Source organism: Terrapene carolina, unplaced genomic scaffold, assembly GCF_002925995.2.
Source record: "Terrapene carolina triunguis isolate 2854851 unplaced genomic scaffold, T_m_triunguis-2.0 Scaffold210, whole genome shotgun sequence".
Classification (NCBI taxonomy): domain Eukaryota; kingdom Metazoa; phylum Chordata; order Testudines; family Emydidae; genus Terrapene; species Terrapene triunguis.
In genome coordinates, this window is record NW_020664561.1 from 31266688 (window position 1) to 31290414 (window position 23727).

Sequence of the window (23727 nt, forward strand, 5' to 3'; positions counted from 1 at the left end):
CCTCTCCTGGAATTGACACCTCCTCATCTATTATTGGGAGTGGACTATATCCACCCTTATTGAATTGGCCCTGTCAACACAGGTTCTCCACTTGCGAAGTAACTCCCTGCTCTCCATGTGTCAGCATATAATGCCTGCATCTGTAACTTTCACTCTATGCATCTGAAGAAGTGAGGTTTTTACCCACGAAAGCTTATGCCCAAATAAATCTGTTAGTCTTTAAGGTGCCACCAGACTCCTTGTTGTTTTTGTAGAGACAGACTAACACGGCTACCCCCTGAGACAGAACAAAGTAAGTCACCAAGCAAAATAAAATAAAATGCGCAAATCTATGTCTAATCAAACTGAATACAGGTAAGATCCTCGCCAGTTCCAGAATGCTCCCTTTTACAGACTAATCTCCTTTTAGCCTGGGTCCAGCAATCACTCACACCCTTGCACCCTGTCCTTTGTTCCAGTTTCTTTCAAGTATCCTGGGGGAGTGGAGAGGCTCCCTCTTTAGCCAGCTGAAGACAAAATGGAGGGGTCTCCCAGGGGTTTAAATAGACTTTCTCTTGTGGGTAGAGACCCCCTCCTCACTCGTATGCAAAGTCCAGCTCCAAGATGGAGTTTAGGAGTCACCTGGGCAAGTCACATGTCCATGCATGACTCACAGTTTTTAGAGGTAGCATTCATTGTTTACATACTACCTTGAGTGTCCTCAAGTAGACTCTTATGTGGATTGGAGCCTTCCAAGATCCATTGTCCTTTAACTGTTTCTTGATTAGGTACTTAATTTCACCATTCCTTTCTCCAGGAACTGACCAAATGCTCTACTAAGGTTATTTAGAAATCAAGTCAGTACACAGCCAACATTCATAACTTTGAATACAAAAATGATACATGCATACAAATAGGATTAATACATTCAGTAGGTCATAACCTTTGAGATATGTTACATGACATATGTAGCATAAAACACATTCTAAGCATATTTCCATAAAGCCTTATGGGAGGTACTGTCATAACCACCCTGAAGGGTGGGGAGGAACTGCATAATGGTGAAGTGATTGGATAATAACTAACTGCTAAGCATGGTCAGACATCTGTCAATACTAACATTATGTTGAACTGTAATGGTCTCATCCCTAACTTGAAAATATAAATGATTTCTTAGTCCTACTTTGTAGCCTTGAGAAATAACTTGCTCTTAATCTTAGCATTACTTCCTAAGTGGGGGCTAACAAGCAGTCCCTCACTCCTCTCACAACTGTAGGTCTGGATTTTTCCTGCTTCAAGCAACGCATATCCCCAAATTGCACTAAAGCTACTTTGCAAAATTCTCAGGAAAACTTACCAGCCTCTGCAAAGATGTGTTCAGAAGCTACTGATAAAGTAGATATTGTAGGTCGGGGGAAGATGATATAATAGATTCTATCATACAAACCCAGGGCAAACAGAGTTTTGCAAGTCTGCCTTACTGATTTCCTTTTCTCCTCTGAAAACCTAGAACATGCAGCTGTGAATTTCCTTCACAGTTGGTTTGTGGCCAGCATGTCATTATCTGGCATGTTCCTGTGCAAGGTCCCAGGCATGGAAAGCTTTATCCATCAAACAAATAATTATTTAGGAAGCTGGGAGAGTGAAAACCGAGGTCAAAGCCAGACTGTTTTGCAATCTTAAACATAGCATTCACTCAGTATTTATTATCTTCAAACCTTTCTGAAACAGCAGCAGTATGCATTTCTGTTGTGGTCAAGGGGAAAAATAACCAAACCTTATACCTGTAAAACTCCTAAAAGTTGGTTTTCTTCAAGTAGTGTCCCGATGTGTGCTCCACTTCAGATGCCCATGCTTCTCTCACACCTTGGATCAAAGATTTCTAGCTAGCAGTGCCCATTCACCCCACACACGCACCCCATACCTCCCCATGGCAGACACCAAGGCTATATAGCAGGGGTGGGCAAACTTTGTGGCCTGAGGGCCACATCTGGGAATAGAAATTGTATGGAGGGCCATGAATGCTCACAAAATTGGGGTTGGGTTGGGGATGCGGGCTCTTGGCGGTGGGGCCAGAAATGAGGAGTTCAGGGTGCGGGAGGGGGCTCCGGGCTGGGGCAGGGGGTTGGGGTGCGGCAAGGGGTGCAGGCTCTGGCTGGAGGTGTTGGCTCTGGGGTGGGGCTGGGGATGAGAGGTTTGGGGTGCAAGAGGGTGCTCTGGGCTAGGATCAAGGGGCTTGGAGGGCGGGAGGGGGATCAGGGCTGCGGCGGGGAGTTGGGGCATGAAGAGAGGCTCGGGTGCAGGCTCTGAGCAGCACTTACCTCAAGCGGCTCACGGAAGCAGCCGCATGTCCCTTCCCCGGCTCCTAGGCAGAGGTATGGTCAGGCGGCTCTGCATGCTGCCCCGTCCACAGGCACCCCTGCTGCAGCTCCCATTGGAGCACTGGAGGGAGCCATTGGAGCGTGTAGGAGCCAGAGCGGGGCCATGGTGCAGCCCCTGACCCCGCGCCCCAGCTGGAGCCCTGGAGCAGGGCCTTGCCGCGGTTTCTGGGAGCCACGGGGTGTTGCCTCCGACCCTGCGCCCTGGCTGGAGCGGGGCAAGCCCCAGACCCCGCTCCCTAGCGCGAGTTCGCCGGCCATAGTTTGCCCACCCCTGCTTTATTGGGATGTGTGGGCGAACCATCCTCCGTTCCTTCTCTGCTGCCTTGGCCCAAGACAGAATACAGGTGTATCTGCCAAAAGCATACTCTACTTTTCTCTTGATCTCGTTTTCTGTCAAAGTTAGTTGGCTTAGGGTTGTTAGAGTTTATATGAGGTGAGAGAACTGTCTTCCCTCTCTTTTCCCTCGGGAGCTTTGTTCTCTTCTGGCAGGGTATGCCTGGTTCACCAGGTTTCAGTGCTGCCTCTCTTGCCAGGAGGCTACACTGGCGAGTGACGGACACTCCAAATGTGTCCATTTTCTGGGGGAGTCCCACATCTCTCAGAAATGCTCATTTTCTTCAACTGCTTGATCATGTCCATTCCATTGTAGGTGTGTATGCTCGCCCTATGCACCGGTGCCGGAAGTTTTTTCCATAGTGGTATCCGTAGGGGACCAGCTCTGGTGCCCTCTGGAGTGGCATGCATATGGTGTAAGAGGTGCCGCCCTCCCCCCCTCCCCACACACCTCAGTTCCTTCTTACCGCCAGTGACTGTGCTGGAACGTCTCTTTGCCTCAGCAGGCTCACTCCTCTCAACTGTGGCTGGTTGTGAACTTTTTTTATATAGTTGTTAAAAACTTTGATAGTTTTATAGTCCCCTTAGTGTAGAGTTAGCGATAGTTTGTTAGTCCCGAACAGGACTTAGCGTAGGGACGGGGCATGCCCCGGTCCCCAGGCTTCAAATCTTGTGATTGTTGCAAGAAACCTATGCCAGTCAGGAATCCTCATAGAAGCTGCCTGAAGTATTCAGGAAAAACCCATGTTAGTGACAAGTGTCACATCTGCAAGAGCTTCAGACTGCGGACCAAAATGGAGCAGAACATTCGTCTCCAAGCGCTCCTTATGGAGTTGACCCTCACACCGGCCTCAGACGACCAGATCAAACTCTGCTCCTAGCACCACAGCCTCAGTACTGGCTAAAAAGCAAGAAAGAAGGGCCAGGAGGGGACAGTCTCCTACGTCCCATAAAGGGAAGGAGAGAGCTAGAGGCGAGCAAAGACCCGTGTGGGGCAGCTTTTCCCCTCCAAGGCCCGCACGCCCACCACCCTGGGGAGTGGCAGAGGCACTTGGCACCTGGCAGTGCCATCCATGCTCCCTGCCAGTGCTGCCCACGCCAGCCATGGAGGTGCCCTGTTTGAGGAATAAACCTGCCTTGGGACCCTTTCAATGGTCCCCATCAGTGCGACACCGCTCCTCGCCACAGGGAGTGCCCTGTCAGCGCTCGCCTGAACAGTGTCACCAGTCCCCGGATGCAGGCTGGCTTGCCTGCAGAGTTCCCGGCGTCAGTCCCCAGATTCCAGGCAGCGTTCCTCGGGCTCTAGGTGTCCATTACCAGCGGTCTGGCGCAGACCCACTGCGCCACGGCACCAGTCCCCACAGCCGTGGTGCCGGGAGCACCCAAGTCTCTCTCCCAGCTCGCAGCACCGCTCTGGAGGGTCAAGACGCCAGTCCCTGAAGCCCCGTTGCCGGATCACCAGTACGGTTCACCGCAGGTGCATCGACGGTCTCCAACACGTTGGTCTTCTCGCTCCCGTTTCTGCTCCTGCTCTACGGAACGGCACCGCTCGTAAGGCATAGATCATCGGGGTACTGTTGCCGATCTTCCAAATGCTGCTGCCGGTCACTGGGATCGCGGCACCGAGAGCCATCGCCCTGTACAGGTCCTCAATGGAGGTCCGCAGCCAGAGCTGACGGGATTGAGGTAGACAGGTGGCCTTGGCACCGTCCTGGTCCCCCAGACAAGTCTCCCCCTCCTCCAGCTCCAATAGTGAGGAGGAGACCCTACCTGCAGGACAGGGCCACCCATCAGGGGCATCATGGCCCCAGGGCCAGTGGCCGGCCCCCTAGCAACTCTGGAACCCCTGGGGATTTCCCCACCCGTTATAGGGGCATAGGTCAGTTTCAGGGGCATCTGACAGACGATCGGTGACAGACAATCAGCAACAGTCTCCCACTGCCCCCTCACGTGGATACGGAGTCAGAGCAGGTTCCCCAGGGCCAGCCAGCCTCAGCTGAGGCTCCCATAGCAGCAGTGGCAGAGTTTGCAGACCCGCCTGTACCTGCCGCCTGATCATCTATCCATCTACCAGTATTTTTTCCAAAAACTCATAGTTCCAGCAGGAATCCTATTTCCCTATGCTGGGCATTAGAAAGGCCTTAGCTTTTTACCTGGATAGCAATAAATGGCTTAGGAGATCTCCTAGATGATTCGTGGATAGATCTGACAGGGCTCCCATTTCTACTAATGCATTTAGACAGTCTTTATTGGGTTGTATCTGTACCTTTTATGAGTCTGCAGGTTCTCAGCCCCCCCAGGGTGCAAGTGCATTCAACTTGACATCTACTGCATTTTTGAAGAGTGTCCCAGTATCTGAGATCTCTTCTGTGAGGCACTGGTGAAGTTGGGAGCATCCTATTCAATAACCTATGCTGTGAAGGCATAGGAAAGAAATGGGTCAATCACTGAATGGAGATCTGTTCGTGGATATTGTCCTAATCGGAGGTTAAATCATAGGAATAGTTTAATCATTGATTTTAATTTTAGTTTTGTATTGAGTCTTCCTTGGTGTGCCTCTAGATTGCAATAATCTATAAACAATATTTCTGTTTACTTGTAACTTTTGTTGAAGCGAATTTCTGTTTAGGTAAATCCTATTAGGTCTATATATATTAGGTCATAATAATGGGTGAGGGAATAAATTACATGCTAATTAAAATGACAAATACAGATTACTGTATTACAATGTCAGAAGAAATACATCGTACAATTTGATGATTTTTTTTTTTCCATGACTACTTTGCGGTTGAATCCAGTGGCTGTTTTCTAATGACTGGTTGCATTTTTTCCCCAGGTAATTTACTTAAAGAAAACACCAGAAGAAGCATACAGAGCACTTTTATCTGGATCTAATCCACCATATCTTCCATTTAGGTATGTCTGCAAATGAAATATTACTTGGTCAAAATTTTTTTACTTTAGAACTTGATTTTCTTGAGGCATTTTCAAAGTCATGAATGTGTGATGTAAAAATCTTACGGTTATAAAATGATTACTTCCCAAGAAATTCTTCTTTGACTTTTGGAGAAAACATTTGCTCCCAGATAGAATAAGTCCATATGGATTGAGATCCATGTTTAAGACACATTTCCATCTGAGAAAATCACTGCTGATCAGCCACTAATTAAGGCTGACAACATTGTAGCTCAAAATTAATTTATTAGAAAGATTATAACTTGCTGATAAATTTTTTTCCATGTCATACACTGAATTTTACAAGTAACAGAAGCCATCTCAATCAGTTTCTTCCAGTGGGGCCTGTATAGCTAGACTTATGAATTACGTTAATTTTATACAAGTGTATAGTGTCCCCATTTTAAAGGGGACATTTGAGGCTCAGAGTTAATGACTGGGTGTTTTTTCCGTTTTTTATGGATAAATTAGATTGAGGCATTTTAGGTAAATTTGCATTGAAATTTGCATTTAAAGAGATTTTAATCTCTTCTTTGGGTATACATAACACACAGCAAGGATTCTCAAACATTTTTATAGTGTGGACCACACTTCAGTAGTATTGCATGGACCACCTGCCCTCCCATTTCTGGTCACAACAATCCATAGCAGCTCTGGTAGGCTTACGTGCCAGCTGGCTCGAAGAGGCCATTGGGCAGCCTTAGACCTCCTCCCATAGGGAATTGCCCTGGTGCAAGGGGACCTCTCTGCCTCTTCCATGGCAGTGTAGGAGGCATTTTCAGGGCAGACATGTGTGCCTGCAAAAAATAATAAAGCATGTTGAAAGAGGGTCTGAATTTAGGGCAGCCCAGAGGACTGCCTAGTGTACGCTGTGGGCTGTGCTAGCTCCTGCAACTGCTCAGTGAAGGAGTATCAAACTGTCATCCCTCTGCTGGTGTCTGCCTGAATCAGGCTCTTGGACAAACAGTTGGGTGAAAGCTAGAATAGCTGGATGTAACAGGCTTTTCTGAGGACCATTGTGGCTACAAAAACCTCTTGCTGATGACTTTGTTGCTAAAAGTACTTGGCATCAGTTCAGTGATCAAAGCTTTATCAGAAGAGAGCTGTTTTGTTCACACCTTGTGTTTAGACATCTGCCAAAAATATACAAAGTTGGCTAAGCTGCTGGCGTCAAAATCCTGCTAAGCTGCCACTGTTTATAAAATAATAAAAAGGCACTCGGTGGCCTGAATAAAGAAACGTACCTTTTATATTGAAATGCCAGTGCTTGGTCATAAAATCCACAGGATCGAAAGTGCAAAATGTGTGGACCGAAGTATGAGTTTTTGAAAAAGCAGTTGAACTAGTTTGTAGTTAGTCTTAGTAACTGTGTCCCAACTAGTGCATTTTTCTGGTTCCTGGTCTTTCCCCTCTAGTTTGTGAGTCGGGTAGTGTCTCTCGTCTGTTGATGCAGATACCGTTTCTGAGGCTTTAAGGTGTGGTCACATTCCTGTCCTTGCAATACATTCTCTGCCTCTAGTAGTATAAAAAAGGCAGCATTCAGCTCTTCTGCCTTTATTGCTTATTTTGAGAGAGTGACAAGTAAAAATCCTTTCTCATCCTTTAGGGGACAGAAATTTGGGGAGCTTTGTTTCTTAAATGGCCTTACCCACTGAGCTCATGCTCTCCTTTTCCTTTCCTTTCCCCCATCATGGAGAAGACACAGAGCAAGCCAAACTTCAGGAGACATAGAAGGGCGCTCTGCCACAATCGCTCCCAGTCCATGGACTCTTATTTTGCTAGGGAAAGGATTCAGAGCATGGATTTGTTAAGGCCTCAGCCTACCCTGCCCCACACAAGCCAAAGTTTTCTTAGAAACAACTTGAGAGTGGTTCAGTCCTTTTCGGTTCTTGTGACTAAGAAAACCAGACCTCCTTCATCTATCAAGGACATCAGTGAGGGAGAAGTATTTAAAAAAAATTCTCTGAATCCCCATTCCATTTCACCTGGAAAAGAAAAAGCTCAAGGATCATCCCAGATTCTTAAGTGGATAACTGAATCACTTGGCAAGGAATCAAGCATTCTTGGAGTCTCCTTACTGAGAGAGAGAGATCCTATGCTCTCTTAGGGATATTTCCCTTCACTTCCTTTCCACTTATATATTGGATGATGAAGAGATGCTGACTATAACCCAAAATGGAGACCAGACAAGAAAAGGGGGTGGTCCTACTGAAATGATGACCTCTCCCACTCCTCACAAAAACAAAATAAATACTAAAAACTAAGAGGGGGGAAGCCGAGAATTGCACCAGATTGTCCTCTTTCCATAAGTTCTAATGCCACCATCAAGGAAGGGGCACTATCTGCTTCAGGATTTTGAAAACCCTGTGATGGAGAAGCAGGAACATTTCTTCCCCAGGCATGTTTGAATAAGAGTGGATTGATTTTGCTTTTTAATCAAAGTGACTTCAAATGACTTACTGTATTATGATTTAAGTAACCAAGCAGGAAACTTTGACTTTTTAGTTACTGTATATACTCGATCATAAGCCCATTCGTTTATAAGCCAACTTCCCCAAGATGGATAAGTAAAAATAGAAAAATTTTATGACCCATTCATAAGCCGACCCTATAATTCCGGGGTCAGCAAACTTTGGCTCCCAGGTCGTCGGAGGGCCGAGATGGTTTGTTTACCTCGAGCGTCTGCAGGCTTGGAGGTAAACCTAAGTAAACAAAGTGTCCCGGCGCGTCAGCTGCTTACCCTGATGGGCTGGGACAGCAACTGGTGGGGAAATATTTTGGGAGGGGAGAAGCTGGGGGTCAGGGGAGTAACCCCCGTGACCACCTCCCACATGACCCCACCCCTAGCCCAGGACCCCCCCACTCTCCCCATCCCATTCCTTCCCACCTTATCTGGGAAGGGCCAGGGGAGGATGTTTCAGGCCTGGCTGGAGCTGCTCCGGTAGGCTGGGCAGCGTGGCTGCAGCCTGCTCCGGCGGGCCAGACCGGGCGGTGTGGCCACAGCATGTTCCAGTGGGCTGGGCCGGGCAGCACGGCTGCAACGTGCTCTGGCGGGCCGGGCGGCGCGGCCACAGCCTGCTCTGGGGAGGCGGGGCCGAGCGGCACGGCTACAGCCTGTCAGCCCCAGAGCTGCAGTTGCTTCGTAGGCTGGGGGGAGAGCACCGTGGCCAGAAGCGGAGAGACTCTGGACCCGCCTCTTCCCTTCTGGCTCTGCTGGCTGTGCTGCCTCTCCTTGCTCCCTCTGTTGGGGGGAGGGGCTGTGTCCCACCTCTCCCTCTCTATACCCATTCATAAGCCGACCCCCTTCTCTGGTGCTTCCCTTTTTTACTAAAAAAATTCGGCTTATGAACGAGTATATACGGTACTTTCCTAAAGAAAGGTTCATTTTCATTGATTGGTATAACTGTTAAAATATCTTGACTTACAACTACTGAATATAGCCTTTACACTAAACTTGGTATTTCTTTTTGCTAACCAGGAAGATACACTATATTGATATTCATTTATTTAAGCAATTATATGCCTTAACTTGCATTTATTCAGATTCTTAATTTTTACATTTGTCTGAAATGACATATTTATGTACAAGATTTTTTTTTTACATGTTATTTCTTTATTTGGATGTAAACTGCAATTCAGTTAAAATGCACAAACAATTTTAATGTTTTTTATTAGTTAAATAAAACTAAATATGCAAGGTACATGTTTTGCATTTAAAACTAACTGATTTATTAAACAAAGGAAATATCTGTAGTTAGTGAAATTGAACTGATTCATTCTGGTTACCATGTCCTTCAAGTTTTTAGAACTAGTAAACTTTATCCTCTCACACCTTGTTTTTATTCATAGTTTGGTAGAGGAAAACAAGCTTTTCTGCTTTTTCAATTCCCAATTCGCTTCTCAGCAAATGAATGAACTAGTTGATTAAACAGAAATAAAGAAAATATTCGCTTTTCACCTGCAGAAGAGGCTGATTCTGTGAAAAGATGGTTTAGCACTTCAGCAACATCTGAAGCCAAGTCTTAGCCAGTGATTTCCACCAATTCAGTGGTTGAATTTTCTTTTAAACTTGAGCAGCAGCAAATTATTTCAATAGTTTATGCCTTAACATAAGTTGTTCTGATTTCAAATTTTATTCTAAATTTGTTTATTTTTAAAAAGAAAAATATTTTAAAAGTCTGATTTTTAAATTTAAATATCCAATTTCTTATTTTTTTTAAAAAAATTCTCTCGTGTGTGTGGTGTATGGATTTGGTTTGAATCCATATGGAGAAAGGTGGTGCCTACCACTGATATCCAACCTGAGAGAGAGAATGAGCAAGCTAAATCTAAGGATAAATATCTCCTTTGCAAAACTATAAAATAAGTTGCAATTCCCTTGCATTCCTCCTTTTGAAGAAGTCATTAGGGAGAAGTGGGAAACTCCTGACAAAGGAAAGAGGTTTAATTGTCAGGCGTTGAAATTCTAGAGCATCCTGGAACCTGGACTGTCATCATAGTCCCCAAGTCGATGCAGTAGTGGCAGAGATATGGTAACCTCTGCAAAAAGAAACCTTTGTGACCCATCCATTCAAACCAAAAACTCTGCAGACAGAAACGTCCTAAAAACTGATGATTCTCAAGACCCATAATGAATTTAACTTACAGAAGCTAGGGATTTTTAGTAGTGTTTGTAACGGATGGCTTCTGTGAGGCTGGCAGTAAGAACCGTGGAGCCAACTCTGTCTTAAGCCCTGGACAGCAGATAATTATCCAAAGCAAATCCTCTGTAATTTCAGGTTCACAGAATTCTGCTCTAGGACAAATCAGATAAGGTAGTGGCTGAGAGACAAATGGAAGTGCTCACTCAGGAAAATACAAGAAACTATAAGACCCTGCTGTAAAGATAGAAGCTCATTTCATTCCTAACTACAGAAAAAAATATTACTCTTATCCAGTGGGTAAGACCTTGATTCAGAATACTAAGGGGAAGTCCACATCCAGGAATGGGACCAACACTTTTTTTCCAGTCCAAATAATCAAAATGAGTTCAGCAGTGCCTGCCTCTGTTCAGAAATAGGCTGTTGGGGAGAAGGTTATCCCACTTCTGAAATGTATCTGGTTCTAATCAACTTCAGACAATTGGGTCTGGGAGCTAATGTGTGGCATAGTTATTTTCATAGAACCTTCTGCTCTTCTACATCTCTTCCAAACTTCAGGTCTCTAGTGGATCATATGTAGTATCAAGATTCCTTGGGGTAGCTCATCCTATCCAAACCAAAAGGCATATTTTTCTGTTGAGGTCTGTCCACAATGCTACGAATTCTTGTAACCCATCCATTTGAACTAATGGCATTTAATTCTCCGTTTTTAAATTTATTTTATTTATTTATTTTATTTTACAAGAAGACATCCTTCCTGGTCACAATAGTTTTGGCAAGAAGAGTCTCAAAAATCTCTGCTCTTAGAAGACACAAGCCTTAGAATACCATCCATGAGGACAAAGTAGTTCTTTGATCACAAAGTCATTTGTAACCAAGATTAAACTCACAAGAAATCATTCTTTCTTCTTCAAAACTGCAGCGCCAAAGGGAAAAGCATGGCACATGTCCGCTTTGAGAGAGTCAGTAAAAAATACTGTTGTAGAACCAATCAATTCAAGAAAACATCTCTCTATATTCATTTCCTTCCCGCTGGGCCTGAAAGCATCCACAGCTAGCATACCTAGGTAAATCAAATTCATCAGCTATCATTGAAGTATATCCAGTTATACGTAAACTGATTTCAGAAGGGATCCAGAGGCAACTCAATACATTTGTGACCTTCTGCGCAGGCAGACTGTCAGTTACCCCAGAGAAAATCTGTGCATCTACCACTTGGTCATCAACTGACAATTTGATAAAGCACTACCGACTTGAACTGCATTCCTCTGCAGAAATATCTTTGGCATGAAGTTTCTCCAAGCCGTGATCCTAAAATAGAAGTATTACTAAATTTAGGGCTGTGGAATCGTCTTTTTAATTCATTCTTTCTTATGCCTTAATAAGTTTCCTTATGCTTACTACATCCCAGATGTCCGAGTGGACAAGAGATATGATCCAGAATGGAAACTGTAGTAACTTTATAGCTTCCCTTAAGGGACAAACAGCTCCTCTAGTTCACTTCATTCAAGATGCCTCTGGGTATCTATATGATGACCTCCTTAGTAGATCAGATATAATTGCTCTACACATTATTTCAACTATGGGGTGCCTAATGTGTACTTATAGGCAGGGCTTCCTATTATAAAGCATGAAGTGTTGGGTAAACATAATACCCTGTTTTCAGTTACGTATAACTTTGCTGAAGTTTAACCATGTGGGCTGAAATTTTCCATGCTGAGTGTCAGTCTCTGACATGATTGAGGTGTTTCCAAGAAAAAGGCTTTGGGGAAAGCACATTGCTTTGCCCATGTTAAAAAGTTCTGGTGATCTTTTCTTTGAGAAGCTCTAATAACTTCATGCTTTGCAGCAGGGACTTGAGCTTTATATCAGGGATGTGCTGCTTTCTGTTGTTACTGTGAAAGGCCACCCATATTTGGCAAAGTTATAAGCCTTTGAAAAATCGGAGGCACATTCTCTCTAGAGACTTGCTAGAGCTTCACAGCTTATTTCCCTGAAGATTCCACCTTGCTGAGCAGGATTTTCCCTTCAGTTGCTGCCTTCAGCTGTGTGGACTGGCAATACTGGGTCAGATGCAGAGGAGACAAGAGAGACCTGCCTAAGGGGGGCGGGGGCGAGGAAAGGGGCTGATTAGAGGCTAAGGCAGAGAGGGAAATTGGAGCTGCAAGTTGGGGTCATGGCAAATGGACTGGCAGCTGGAGATGGGGATGGATTGAGAGCCTGGGGAGTGGGAGAGGGCAGGGAATGGACACCAAAGATCGGACTATCAACAGAGTGGGAGAGACTGGGACTGAAAAATATAGGGAAGGGCAATATTTATACATAAAAAAAATAGATCCTGAAGAGGCCATCCTATAGATACCAAGAACACTTCTCTCGGGTGGGGTGGGCTGGGAAAGAAGTCAGTCCCAGAAAGGGTGCCACCAGCTTGTCAGTCTTTGATTTTTTTGATTTTTGGCTCATGTTTTTCCCATTCACATTTAATCTCATGGACCAAACTGAACTGTCTTTGTATGTGCAGGAAGAGATACAGTAGAACTTCACAACTCTGGTGTTCATATCTTTGGACTTACCTGTCAACCTGGACACCATGTGGAACCTGAAGTAATCAATCAGGCAGCAGCGGAGACAACACCAAAAAAAAAAAAAAAACCAACCAGCAAATACTGTACTGCCTCAGGGCTTCAGCCACAGAAGGGTGCTGTAGCCGCAGGTTCGGGGGGAGGGGGGGGAGCTCAGGGCTCCTGGCCCACAGGAGCACCAGGGTTCAGGGCTTTAGACCCACGGGGAGTGCTGGGGCTCGAGGCTCCATTCCCGACTTCACCCCCATGAGGGGCTAAAGCCCCAAGCCCCGGCACGTGCACCCTTTCCCCACTGAAACTGGGAATGGAGTCATGGGGAGCCCTGGCACCCCCCGCAGGGCAGAAGCTGGGAACGGAGCTGTGGGGCTGAAGCATGAGGCACCTTGCCCTCCGCGAGGCTGAAAGCAGGAGTGGAGCTGTGGGGCTGAAGTCCTGAGCCCCAGCGCTCCCCCCAGGTCTAAAGCCCTGAGCCCTCCAGGGCCCCCCACCCGGAGTCCTGGCACCTGGAGGGTCAGGAACCCCCCCTGCTGAAGTCCGTAACGTCTTGTTCAGAGTTACGGAACATTTGAGTTACAAACAACATGCATTCTCACGATGTCCGTAACTCTGAGGTCCTACTGTATTTTCAACAAGGGGGAAAAGTCAGTCCAAGAAAGGAAATACATTTTTTGTGAGTTATCTTAGTGGTGTTCAGTGCTTGTTGAATCAAATCTTGCACTACAAAAATAGTTTGACATGATGATAGTTTCATGATTGAGATTATCCTGGTACAAGTGACTTCAAATGTCAGAATTTCTCAGTGTAATGATCTAAGGAATCACTGTTGAATCACGTCTGCAGATAGTTTCTTTAGTTAGGGGAAGCTGGTAATATGACCTTTTAAATGTCTTTTGAGTATAGAAGACTATATTCTTTATTTAAATAGTTTGGAGGTTGCAGGATAGGCAGATTCCTTTAGGGGACACTAAATGTTTACTCAGAAACTGATTTAGTTTCATTTAGCTCAATGACCTGAAAAGGCCTTAATCAGCTTAGAACTTCAGCAGTTATTTCATTTAAAGACTGCTTCAGCAAAATATTGTGGAAAAGTATCACTGTACCCTTTACCAGATATATAAAAACACTTTTATAGTTGCAAACTTGCAGACAAAGCAGTAGCTCAGAGAGGCTTATAGTCATCACTGCTCCATTTGAGATGGTTTTTTTTTTTCTTGGCTGACTCATTTTCATCTTATCCAAACCCTCTAATTTCTGAAGGTCTGCTACTGAGGAAAGTGCACAAACTCTTACTGTTCCCTCCCTCCCCCCAAAAGGAACACCCATTGTATCATTCAGACATCCTTTTTCCTACTGTAACCTTGAAGTTTAAGATTTTCTTTACAACAGCAGGGAAATCCTTTTTGCGAAATTACTTAAATGGAAATGTGCATGTGTTTATATTCAAGAAAAAAGCCAAATATATTTGTATTACAGTAACTGCATCTGAAAATCTTTTGATTTTTCTTAAACACTGAGGAAAATTGAAATGCAAAAAGCAAAACTAAACTCTCCAAAAGCAGTTAGGTAGGAGACAATATGCAGAAGTCCATGGTTTTTTTTTTTTAGGAAAGATGACTTGTTTTCAGTTGAATGTGCTACGAGAGTAAAGCATACTGAATAAATATCTGTGAGGTCTGATGTTTGTATTACTGTGTTTGTTTGCAAGTCCCATGCAGATTCCATTAATAGTTTGTCACATTAATACTTCACATATAGATTAATATTTTTCATATTTTGAAACCTGTTACTACAGATCTGCATCAAATAGCAATTGGTAATGACTTTTTTTTTTTTTAAAAAGGGAAATGTGTACAATATTGCAGCAAGTTGGCCACTTGAGATTGGAAGAGTTCTCTCGGGCTGCCAGCAATAAATTACCTGACAAGCAACAAAAATACAGAATATAGTATAAATTCATAGAATTAAGTAGCAAATATCTGCTTGTTACCATTTCATTATTTTATTGATCTGATGTCAAGTTATATCAATATTTCTTCATTCCTAACACGGAATTTAATGAATTGGACTAAAGGAAATACAGGAAGAACTGGAATTCAAACAGCTGCTGTACGTTTCAAACACACAGACTCTGTGCCTGCAAATAGTTATGCATGCTCTTACTAATTAAGTAAATAGACCATTGAAGCCAGTGGGACTACTTACTTGTATACAGCTAAGTACATGCATAAACTTGAATGATTGGGACCTCATTGTGATAGGCAGAAGGCTTAGTTTTTAAGAGTAGATCGTTTCAAGAACTGTTTCCCCCCCAGATTCCTGAATTTCCTCTCCTGTTTCCACTACGTAGCACTATTGGGGTCTACCCTGCACTCCAGATATGACTGCATTTCAGTGATGCTCTGTGTATTATATGTGAAGTACTTTGGGATGCCTAGGAATGAAAGGCCCAATAAAAATGTAAACAATATCTACGCGAATAAGTACAGCTTTGCTCTAAACCACTAGATTGCAAGCACTTACAAACAAAACTTCTCTCTCCAACAAAAACTAAATGCAGAAAATTCCAGATTTAAAGGGCAGTTCTATTTTTTAAAAATGACTAAAAAGGGAACAGTGAGATTGAATATTTATGGCCCTCCAATGAACTCATGTTCAGATTTGCACATCTTCTAAGTAAAAACGTTTGTGTAGATGTGAGCCCTGCAAACTCGTGCAGCAGCTCAAATTGTGTTGTCTGGTTTGCACGTTGTAACTATAGTTAATGATTGTGAAACTGGAACTTATTTAACAATTCTGTTGATTATGAATAAGCTAGAAAAGAATTAAGCTCAAGTGTCTCACAGATGATTGAGACTGCCAGGATTTATAAAAACATAAACGGTAAAATCTGTTTTTGTCTCAAGGTGCACAGAGAGCAGAAATATCAAGTAAGGCAATGCCAGGTATTTCTGACCAGAACCTCCTTTTTAAGGTCTGTCCATATATTTTTGTTGTAATCCTCTCAGCTCAACTTCACGTTCATCCTAATGATATGCTAACATCACAGCCTATGTGTGACCATTAAAGTTCCAATTCTGATTTCAGATACTCTGCTATTAGACTTACCTGGTAAGAGAATCTTTAGAAAGATGGGTCCATCAGTACACAAGGGGGGGGGGGGGAGTGGAGAAGAGGTCATTAAACAAACTGAATTGCTGTTTCAAACTTTACTTGATGTTTTCCTGACCTCTCAAAGGAATACATTTTACAAAATGTGGAATTTTTTCTATTGTGCAGAAAACAGGAATTTTTCAGGCTCTTTTAGGGAAAATATGTGCTCTACCACTAAAATTAGCTTCACAAACTCAAAAACCTTCATGGACTGAAGTTTCCTAGTATTTGAAATTCTTATCTCTTTCAAAATGATTGATCACTTTTTCCCTTTGTACAACAAGCCAGCAAGTTCTGGCAAGCCCAGGAGATTTAGAATAAGTGACTCTGAGATTTACTATTAACCAAGCCATAGCACCACTGCGTATCCCTTTCACAGCAACAAAGTGCCAATAAAACCAGTCTTGAAACTAAGTATGATCTACTATTCTAGACAAGAGTCACGCAACTTGAAAAGACCCATAATATTATAGCAGACCCCTACACTTTTCTGTAATCAAGTGTCAAGGCAACAAAAAGGAAGCCATATGTACAACTCAAATTCCACTCCGTCTAATTATTAGAACAAAATCTCATTTTACCCCGTCATAACTATAAAGGGAAGGGTAACAGCCCTCCTGTGTACAATACTATAAAATCCCTCCTGGCCAGAGACTCCAAAATCCTTTTACCTGTAAAGGGTTAAGAAGCTCAGGTAACCTGGCTGACACCTGACCCAAAGGACCAATACGGGGACAAGATACTTTCAAATCTTGGTGGGGGGAAGGCTTTTGTTTGTGCTCTTTGTTTTGGTGGTTGTTCGCTCTTGGGATTAAGAGGGACCAGACATCAATCCAGGCTCTCCAAATCTTTCTGAACAAGTCTCTCATATTTCAACTTGTAAGTAAACAGCCAGGCAAGGCGTGTTAGTTTTATCTTTGTTTTCTCAACTTGTAAATGTACCTTTTACTAGGGTGTTTACTTCTGTTTGCTGTAACTTTGAACCTAAGGCTAGAGGGGGGTCCTCTGGGTTCTTTAAATTTGATTACCCTGTAAAGTTATTTCCCATCCTGATTTTACAGAGATGATTTTTACCTTTTTTCTTTAATTAAAAGCTTTCTTTTTAAGAACCTGATTGATTTTTCCTTGTTTTTAGATCCAAGGGGGTTGGATCTTGATCCACCAGGAGTTGGTGGGAAAAAGGAGGGGGGATGGTTAATTTCTCCTTGTTTTAAGATCCAAGGGGTTTGGATCTGTATTCACCAGGGAATTGGTGAAGAGTCTCTCAAGGCTACCCAGGGAAGGGAATTAGCACATTGGGAGTGGTGGCAGTGGACCAGATCTAACCTGGTAGTTAAGCTTAGAAGTTTTCATGCAGGCCCCCACATCTGTACCCTAAAGTTCGGAGTGGGGAAGCAGACTTGACAACACCACTGTCCTGTTTAGTCAGTCAATAAAACCAATATGGCCAGTTTTCATGGCCAGTGGCCTGGGTGCCAGCAAGAAGTGGGGAAGGACACAGAGCACACGAAAGAGCAGCTCCCTGTTTTCAGTTCCAGTGTTCAACCCCACTTTACCCTGGAACAGCCATTACATGCAAAGTTCAGCTTAGGCCCTGTAGGCAGGGCCGGCTCCAGGCACCAGCCTACCAAGCATGTGCTTGGGGCGGCACCTGGAGGGGGGCGGCGCTCACCTGGGGAGAGCGGGGCCACAGCCGGGCTCGCCGCCCTCCCCCAGCGCTCTGGCCGGTCGGGGAGAGCGGGGCCCCGGCCGGGCTCTCTGCCCTCCTCCCGGCGCTCTGGCCGGCCGGGGAGAGCAGGGCCGCGGCCGGGCTCTCTGCCCTCCTCCCGGCGCTCCGGCCAGTCGGGGAGAGCGGGGCCCCGGCCGGGCTCGCCGCCCTCCCCGCAGCGCTCCGGCCGGCCTGGGAGAGCGGGGCCGCGGCCGGGCTCAGCGCCCTCCCCTTGCGCTGCCCACTGGGGGGCGGCAGGAGGCTTTTTTGCCTGGGGCGGCAAAAAAGCCAGAGCTGGCCCTGCCTGTAGGCCTGAGGTGCAGCATTCTCAGTTACTCTGAGGATAGCACATGTGCAGTCTGCTCAGCACTACAAGCAGTGAGAGGCTTGAGCATGCTTACGTAGGGCAGAATCTTCTAACATTTTAGCTGCTAAAAGTGAAATAAGTCTACTGAGCATGTGTGAATAGCAATTATTCAAAGGCTTATAACTTGACCAAATTTGGACAGATTCTCAATGGCGCAGCAAAAGGCACATCCCTGACAGGACCGGCACCAGGCACCAGCCCAGCAAGCAGCTGCTTGGGGCGGCCAACGGAGAGGGGCGGCAAGTCCAGCTCTTCGGCAGTAATTCGGCAGCGGGTCCTTCACTCGCTCTCGGAGCGAAGGACCAGCCACCGAATTGCCGCCGAAGACTGCTTGTGGCGGCAAAAACCCTGGAGCCGGCCCTCATCCCTGATACAAAGGTCACCCTTTCCAAATTTCAAGTCTTTGCTCAAACGATGTGGGGAGGTAGAGCTTTCCAAAAAAGACGCTGCCAACATTTTTTTTAATACTGAAAAACAACAGCCTGGTTCTCAAAAAATGGCTGACCCACTTTGACTTAAGTTTAAAAAAAAAAAAAAAAAATTCAGTCTGGTGCAGACTCCCAGCAAGGAAAGTTTCTGACCAAACAGTTGAAGTTTGGCAAAGTTATAAGCAACTGAAAACAGGGTCTTATAATGGAAAGTGTCAGGCAACCTTAATAATAAGCAGGGCTGGTAGCACCGGCTATACATTGTATTAACAACTAGTCCCAATCTTTATTGGGTCCATCAGAATAAAAATAAGGCCTTAAGTCTGAAAACGTTTGTGGGTGTTTAGTTTTATGTTAAGCATGAAACTAAGGCCTGGTCTACAGCTGAATAACGTAGCTGAAGTCGACATACCTTACTTCGAACTTACCGCGGTTCAGACGCGGTCCACACGGGGCAGGCAGGCTCCCCGTCGACTCCGCGGTACTCCTCTTGTTGAGATGGAGTACCGCAGTCGACGGCGAGCACTTCCTGGTTCGATTTATCGCGTCCAGACCAGACGCGATAAATCGAACCCGGAAGTTCGATCCCCAGCCGCCGAACTAGCGGCTAAGTATAGACCAGCCCTGAGTGTTTGCAAGATAATGGCCTAAAAAAACCCAACAAAAATAATAGATGCTGGAAAGCTTGCATTTTTTTAAAATTGACTTATTTTTGAATAATTAAATTGTGACAAAACATCTTTAAATAGCATGCCCTGAAACTTCTTTTAAAAAAATTCTTTTAAAATATTTTAAACACAGGTTTTTCTACTTTCTTGCTGATATTTGGAATGGGCCCAGGAGTAATTCCACGATACCTACTTGAGATATACTCTTATCCTTCTTCTCATTTGTCCACATGCCTGCCTTCTCTTTCCCTATATACTTTCTATACATATGCCTTCCTCTCTGTTTAGTTTTCATCTCTGCTGCTACTGTTACTGGTGAATGCGTTCTTGCAGAACCAGGGGAAAAGCATACAAGCTAGCTCCCCCGATCAGTATTTACCAGCAATGATATTACGTTAGTGCATGGGACAGGAAGTGCAGTGGGTCATCAACAAAACAGTAAAACGGACTACACAGAAATCAACGAATATTCACAGTCTACTAAGGACCACTGCACCAGCCAGAGTGACCAGACTTGAGAGCACTGCACCAGGTTTCATGCAGTGAAGTTCCCAAATCTGGCTCAATCATGTGCATCCAGAAATCTGTGGGGTGGTCCCACAGGTGGTGCCAGCTAGGATCAGAGGGCATGCACTTCATGTATCAATGGAGTGTTTCAGAGCACTGTGTGCAGGGGTGTTTTTGTCCTTCTAGGCAATATGGCCAAAGAGCATACAGTGCTGCTTTTGAATACGAGTGACTGAAATCTTTGTGAGATTATGACTCTTCACACAAAGTCAAAATACTTTATGCTCAGGATTTGGTGCTGACAGTGCATATGGAATGCCTCAAGTTGCTCCAAATTTGCCTGTAAGAAGAACACGGTCAAATATACAAGGTAAACTAACTGAAACAACAGAGAAAATATTTTTTCTGTAATCTTTCGATTAATCATCTTGTTACTTGTAACAATGGAACATTTTTAGATAGAAATAGACATTCAAGTTGCACTGTCCAGTTTCATTTTTCATGAAAACTGCCTCAGAATCTTTAAAGTCCATGAGAGCATTCAGGATTTCTGTCGTTAAGATTACGTCTGGAAGATTCCCACAGAGTTGCTTGGTACTCAGCTTACCTAAGTTGTCTCAAAAGGAGAAGGATGGGTTGACCCTGTTGGGATCTGAAATTTATGTTCCAGGGAAGCTGGTTATTTTCATCCTGTGATTTAGACCATTAAGCCATTCCTTTCATTTATCAATTTGTCTAAATAAATTGATGGTTTCAAGTAAAAGATTTCCAAGTTCCAAATGGACAATTTTTTTATTTCTATAAAAATTGAAACACAGAGACAGCAGTTATCCCTGTACAGAGCTATACTCATTATGTATTTTAAAATGCATCTTCTAATAGCATTTAATAGAAATAATTGACAGTGTGTGGTTATTTAGTTAATAGGGAGGTGGCTTCATGATTTTTTTTATCTATCCATAGTACAGGTAGCTCTCCAGAGTTCATACTTTTCACTGCTGCCTCTGCTTGTCTGGGTTGTTAAGAAGGCAGATAATTTATATCTCCCCTTATCGTGTGTATGAAAAACAGGAAATATTCCAATTCCTGTTTTCTGACAGGATTGCTTGGTGTTCCTCCCCTGTCACAGGTATGAGATGCATGGTGCCTATTAGTTTTGCTCTCTCCATTTTGATCTTTGATCCTAGTTTTCTCCTGTTCTCTTTTTTTCTCACCATTTCATTGTCAGGCTGAAGAAATGCTGTGAGTAATTAAACATTTTATTCCTGTGAACACTCTCTTATGACTTTGTTTAGGAATTGAATCTTTAGATTGAGCATGGTGCTTTAGTTGTAGTTAATGAAAATCTACCCTCATGCAACTATTGTTTGAAAATATGTTTTTGCTTATGTTGATAGGATAATAAGTTTTGTAAAATGAAACGAAGAAAAGTAACTTCGTTAAACTTGCTCAGTTGTCACATTTCATTACTGCATGCATTTCATCTACAAATATACAAGAGCTATTGACTTTTATGTGAGCTGACATAAGTAATGAGATAAAGCAAATTTTTATATTCATCGAGGCATTAAAATGTAACAGGCAAATTATTTGGGTTTCTACAGTTAGCTAAATCAGCTGTCATGACACTTCCTTCATGCACAATGGATTCTTAAAAATAAAGCATTAATTCAGTGCCTCTGCCACAGTATCTGATGGCTTATCAGCTGGAGGAATAGTTGGTTATTGTATACATACTAATACAGCCAGAATTATATGCTATTTGTAACTGAATGTTTTGGAATAAAAGTAAAATAAAAAAAAGTCGTGTGCACAATTTGTAGTATAATAACTCATACAAAACAAGTCTAATCACCACCACTCATTACATAGTTCTGTAAACGCTTTACAAAAACACTTTGTCCTTTTCTCATAGCTTTGCCGCTTCATTACCTTCTCCATGTATAATACATTTTCCGTTACCGCTGCTCTGTTCAGGGATTTTTTCTTGATATATCCATATGTATGTTCCTACTCATTCTGTCTCTCAATAGACATAATACTAAAATACACTTGTGTTTATCTTCTCCAAACTACTTTTTTATGCATTTTAGCCCCATCAAAATTGTATCTCCTTTTATATAACAGAATTCATTATTTTCTGTGTATTTTGAAGCTTATCGAGAGATATTTTGATTTTTATCGAGAAAACTTGAAAGCTTAAAATTTTTAAATGATTGTTATAATTAAATATTTTTAATGTAACAATGAAATTATTCAAATTCAGTTTTTTCCATGCTAAAACTTATTTCAAATAAACACGCTTTTTATAATCTAGTGATAAATATGAAGTTAAACATAAAAAGTAACTCACTTGAAATGCAGCACAAAGCAGTCTGTCATTTTTACTTTTCTTTAGTAAACTTTTCCCCAAAGATAACACATGCCATTATATTTGCAACTAAATATATTTCCTTCTGGTCAGAATACATATTCTTCTTCTCTTAAAACATGAAAATGTGTATATATAAAATAGTAGCCAGCTAAAAAGGGAAGCTACACTGTATTATGATGTGCAATCAAGGCTTGCTTTAACTGTTTTTGTTCTGTATTTTCTGACACATCTGGCTTAATAGGACCATAGGAATTGCCTAACCAGATAAGACAGACCAGAGGTCTTTCTAATCAGTTATTCTGTCTCAAGCAGAGACTAGTACACAAACTAGGGAAATGCAACCTAGATGGAGCTACTATAAGGTGGGTGCATAACTGGTTGGAAAACCATTCCCAGAGAATAGTTATCAATGGTTCACAGTCATGCTGGAAGGGCATAACGAGTGGGAGCCCGCAGGGATCAGTTCTGGTCAATATCTTCATCAATGATTTAGATAATGGTATAGAGAGTACACTTATAAAATTTGCAGACGATACCAAGGTGGGAGGGGTTGCAAGTGCTTTAGAGGATAGAATTATAATTCAAAATGATCTGGACAAACTGGAGAAATGGTCTGAAGTAAATAGGATGAAATTCAATAATGACAAATGCAAGTATCAGGGGGTAGCCGTGTTAGTCTGTATCCACAAAAACAATGAGTCCGGTGGCACCTTAAAGACTAACAGATTTATTTGTGCGTAAGCTTTTGTGGGTTAAAAAACCCACCACTTAAGATGCATGGAGTGAAAATTACAGATACAGGCATAAATATATATTGGTACATGAAGAGAAGTGAGTTACCTTACAAGTGGAGAACCAATGTTGAAGGCCAATTTAGTCAGGGTGGATGTTGTCCACTCCCAATAATTGATGAGGAAGTGTCAGTTAAAATGTTTAGATATAAAACGATGGGGTCTAAATTAGCTGTTGCCACTGGATAGTTCTCTGAAAACATCCACTCAATGTGCAGCGGCAGTCAAAAAAGCGAACAGAATGCTGGGAATAATTAAGAAGGGGTTAGAAAATAGGATGGAAAATATCATGTTGCCTCTCTATAAATCCATGGTACACCCACATCTTGAATACTGTGTGCAGATGTGGTCGCCCCATCTCAAAAAAGATATATTGGAATTGGAAAAGGTTCAGAAAGGAGCCAAAAAAAATGATTAGGGGTATGGCACAGCTTCCGTATGAGGAGAGATTAATAAGACTGGGACTCTTCAGCTTGGAAAAGACAGGGCTAAGGGGAGATTTGATTGAGGTCTATAAAATCATGACTGGTGTAGAGAAAGTAGATAAGGAAGTGTTGTTTACTACTTCTCATAACACCAAATTAAATTAATAGACAGCAGGTTTAAAACAGTAAAAGGAAGCATTTCTTCACACAATGCACAGTCAACCTGTGGAACTCCTTGCCAGAGGATGTTGTGAAGGCCAAGACCATAACAGGGTTCAAAAAAGAACTAGATAAATTCATGAAGGATAAGTCCATCAGTGGCTATTAGCCAGGATGGCAGGAATGGTGTCCCTAGCCTCTGATTGCAGAAGGTGGGAATGAGCGACAAGGGAAGGATCTGTTCATTCCCTCTGGAGCACCTGGCACTGGCCACTGTCGG

At 43.3% G+C, this 23727-nt stretch overlaps 1 protein-coding gene across 1 annotated transcript in view; it reads left to right on the forward strand.

Moving 5' to 3' along the window:
* LOC113407308 (dual specificity protein phosphatase CDC14A-like) overlaps positions 1-23727 on the forward strand; it is a 118452-nt gene that overhangs the window by 49305 nt on the left and 45420 nt on the right. Inside the window, exon 5 of the mRNA XM_026655659.2 lies at positions 5530-5609. Coding sequence (XP_026511444.2) covers positions 5530-5609 — 80 coding nt within the window. The remainder of the gene's footprint in view (positions 1-5529; positions 5610-23727) is intronic.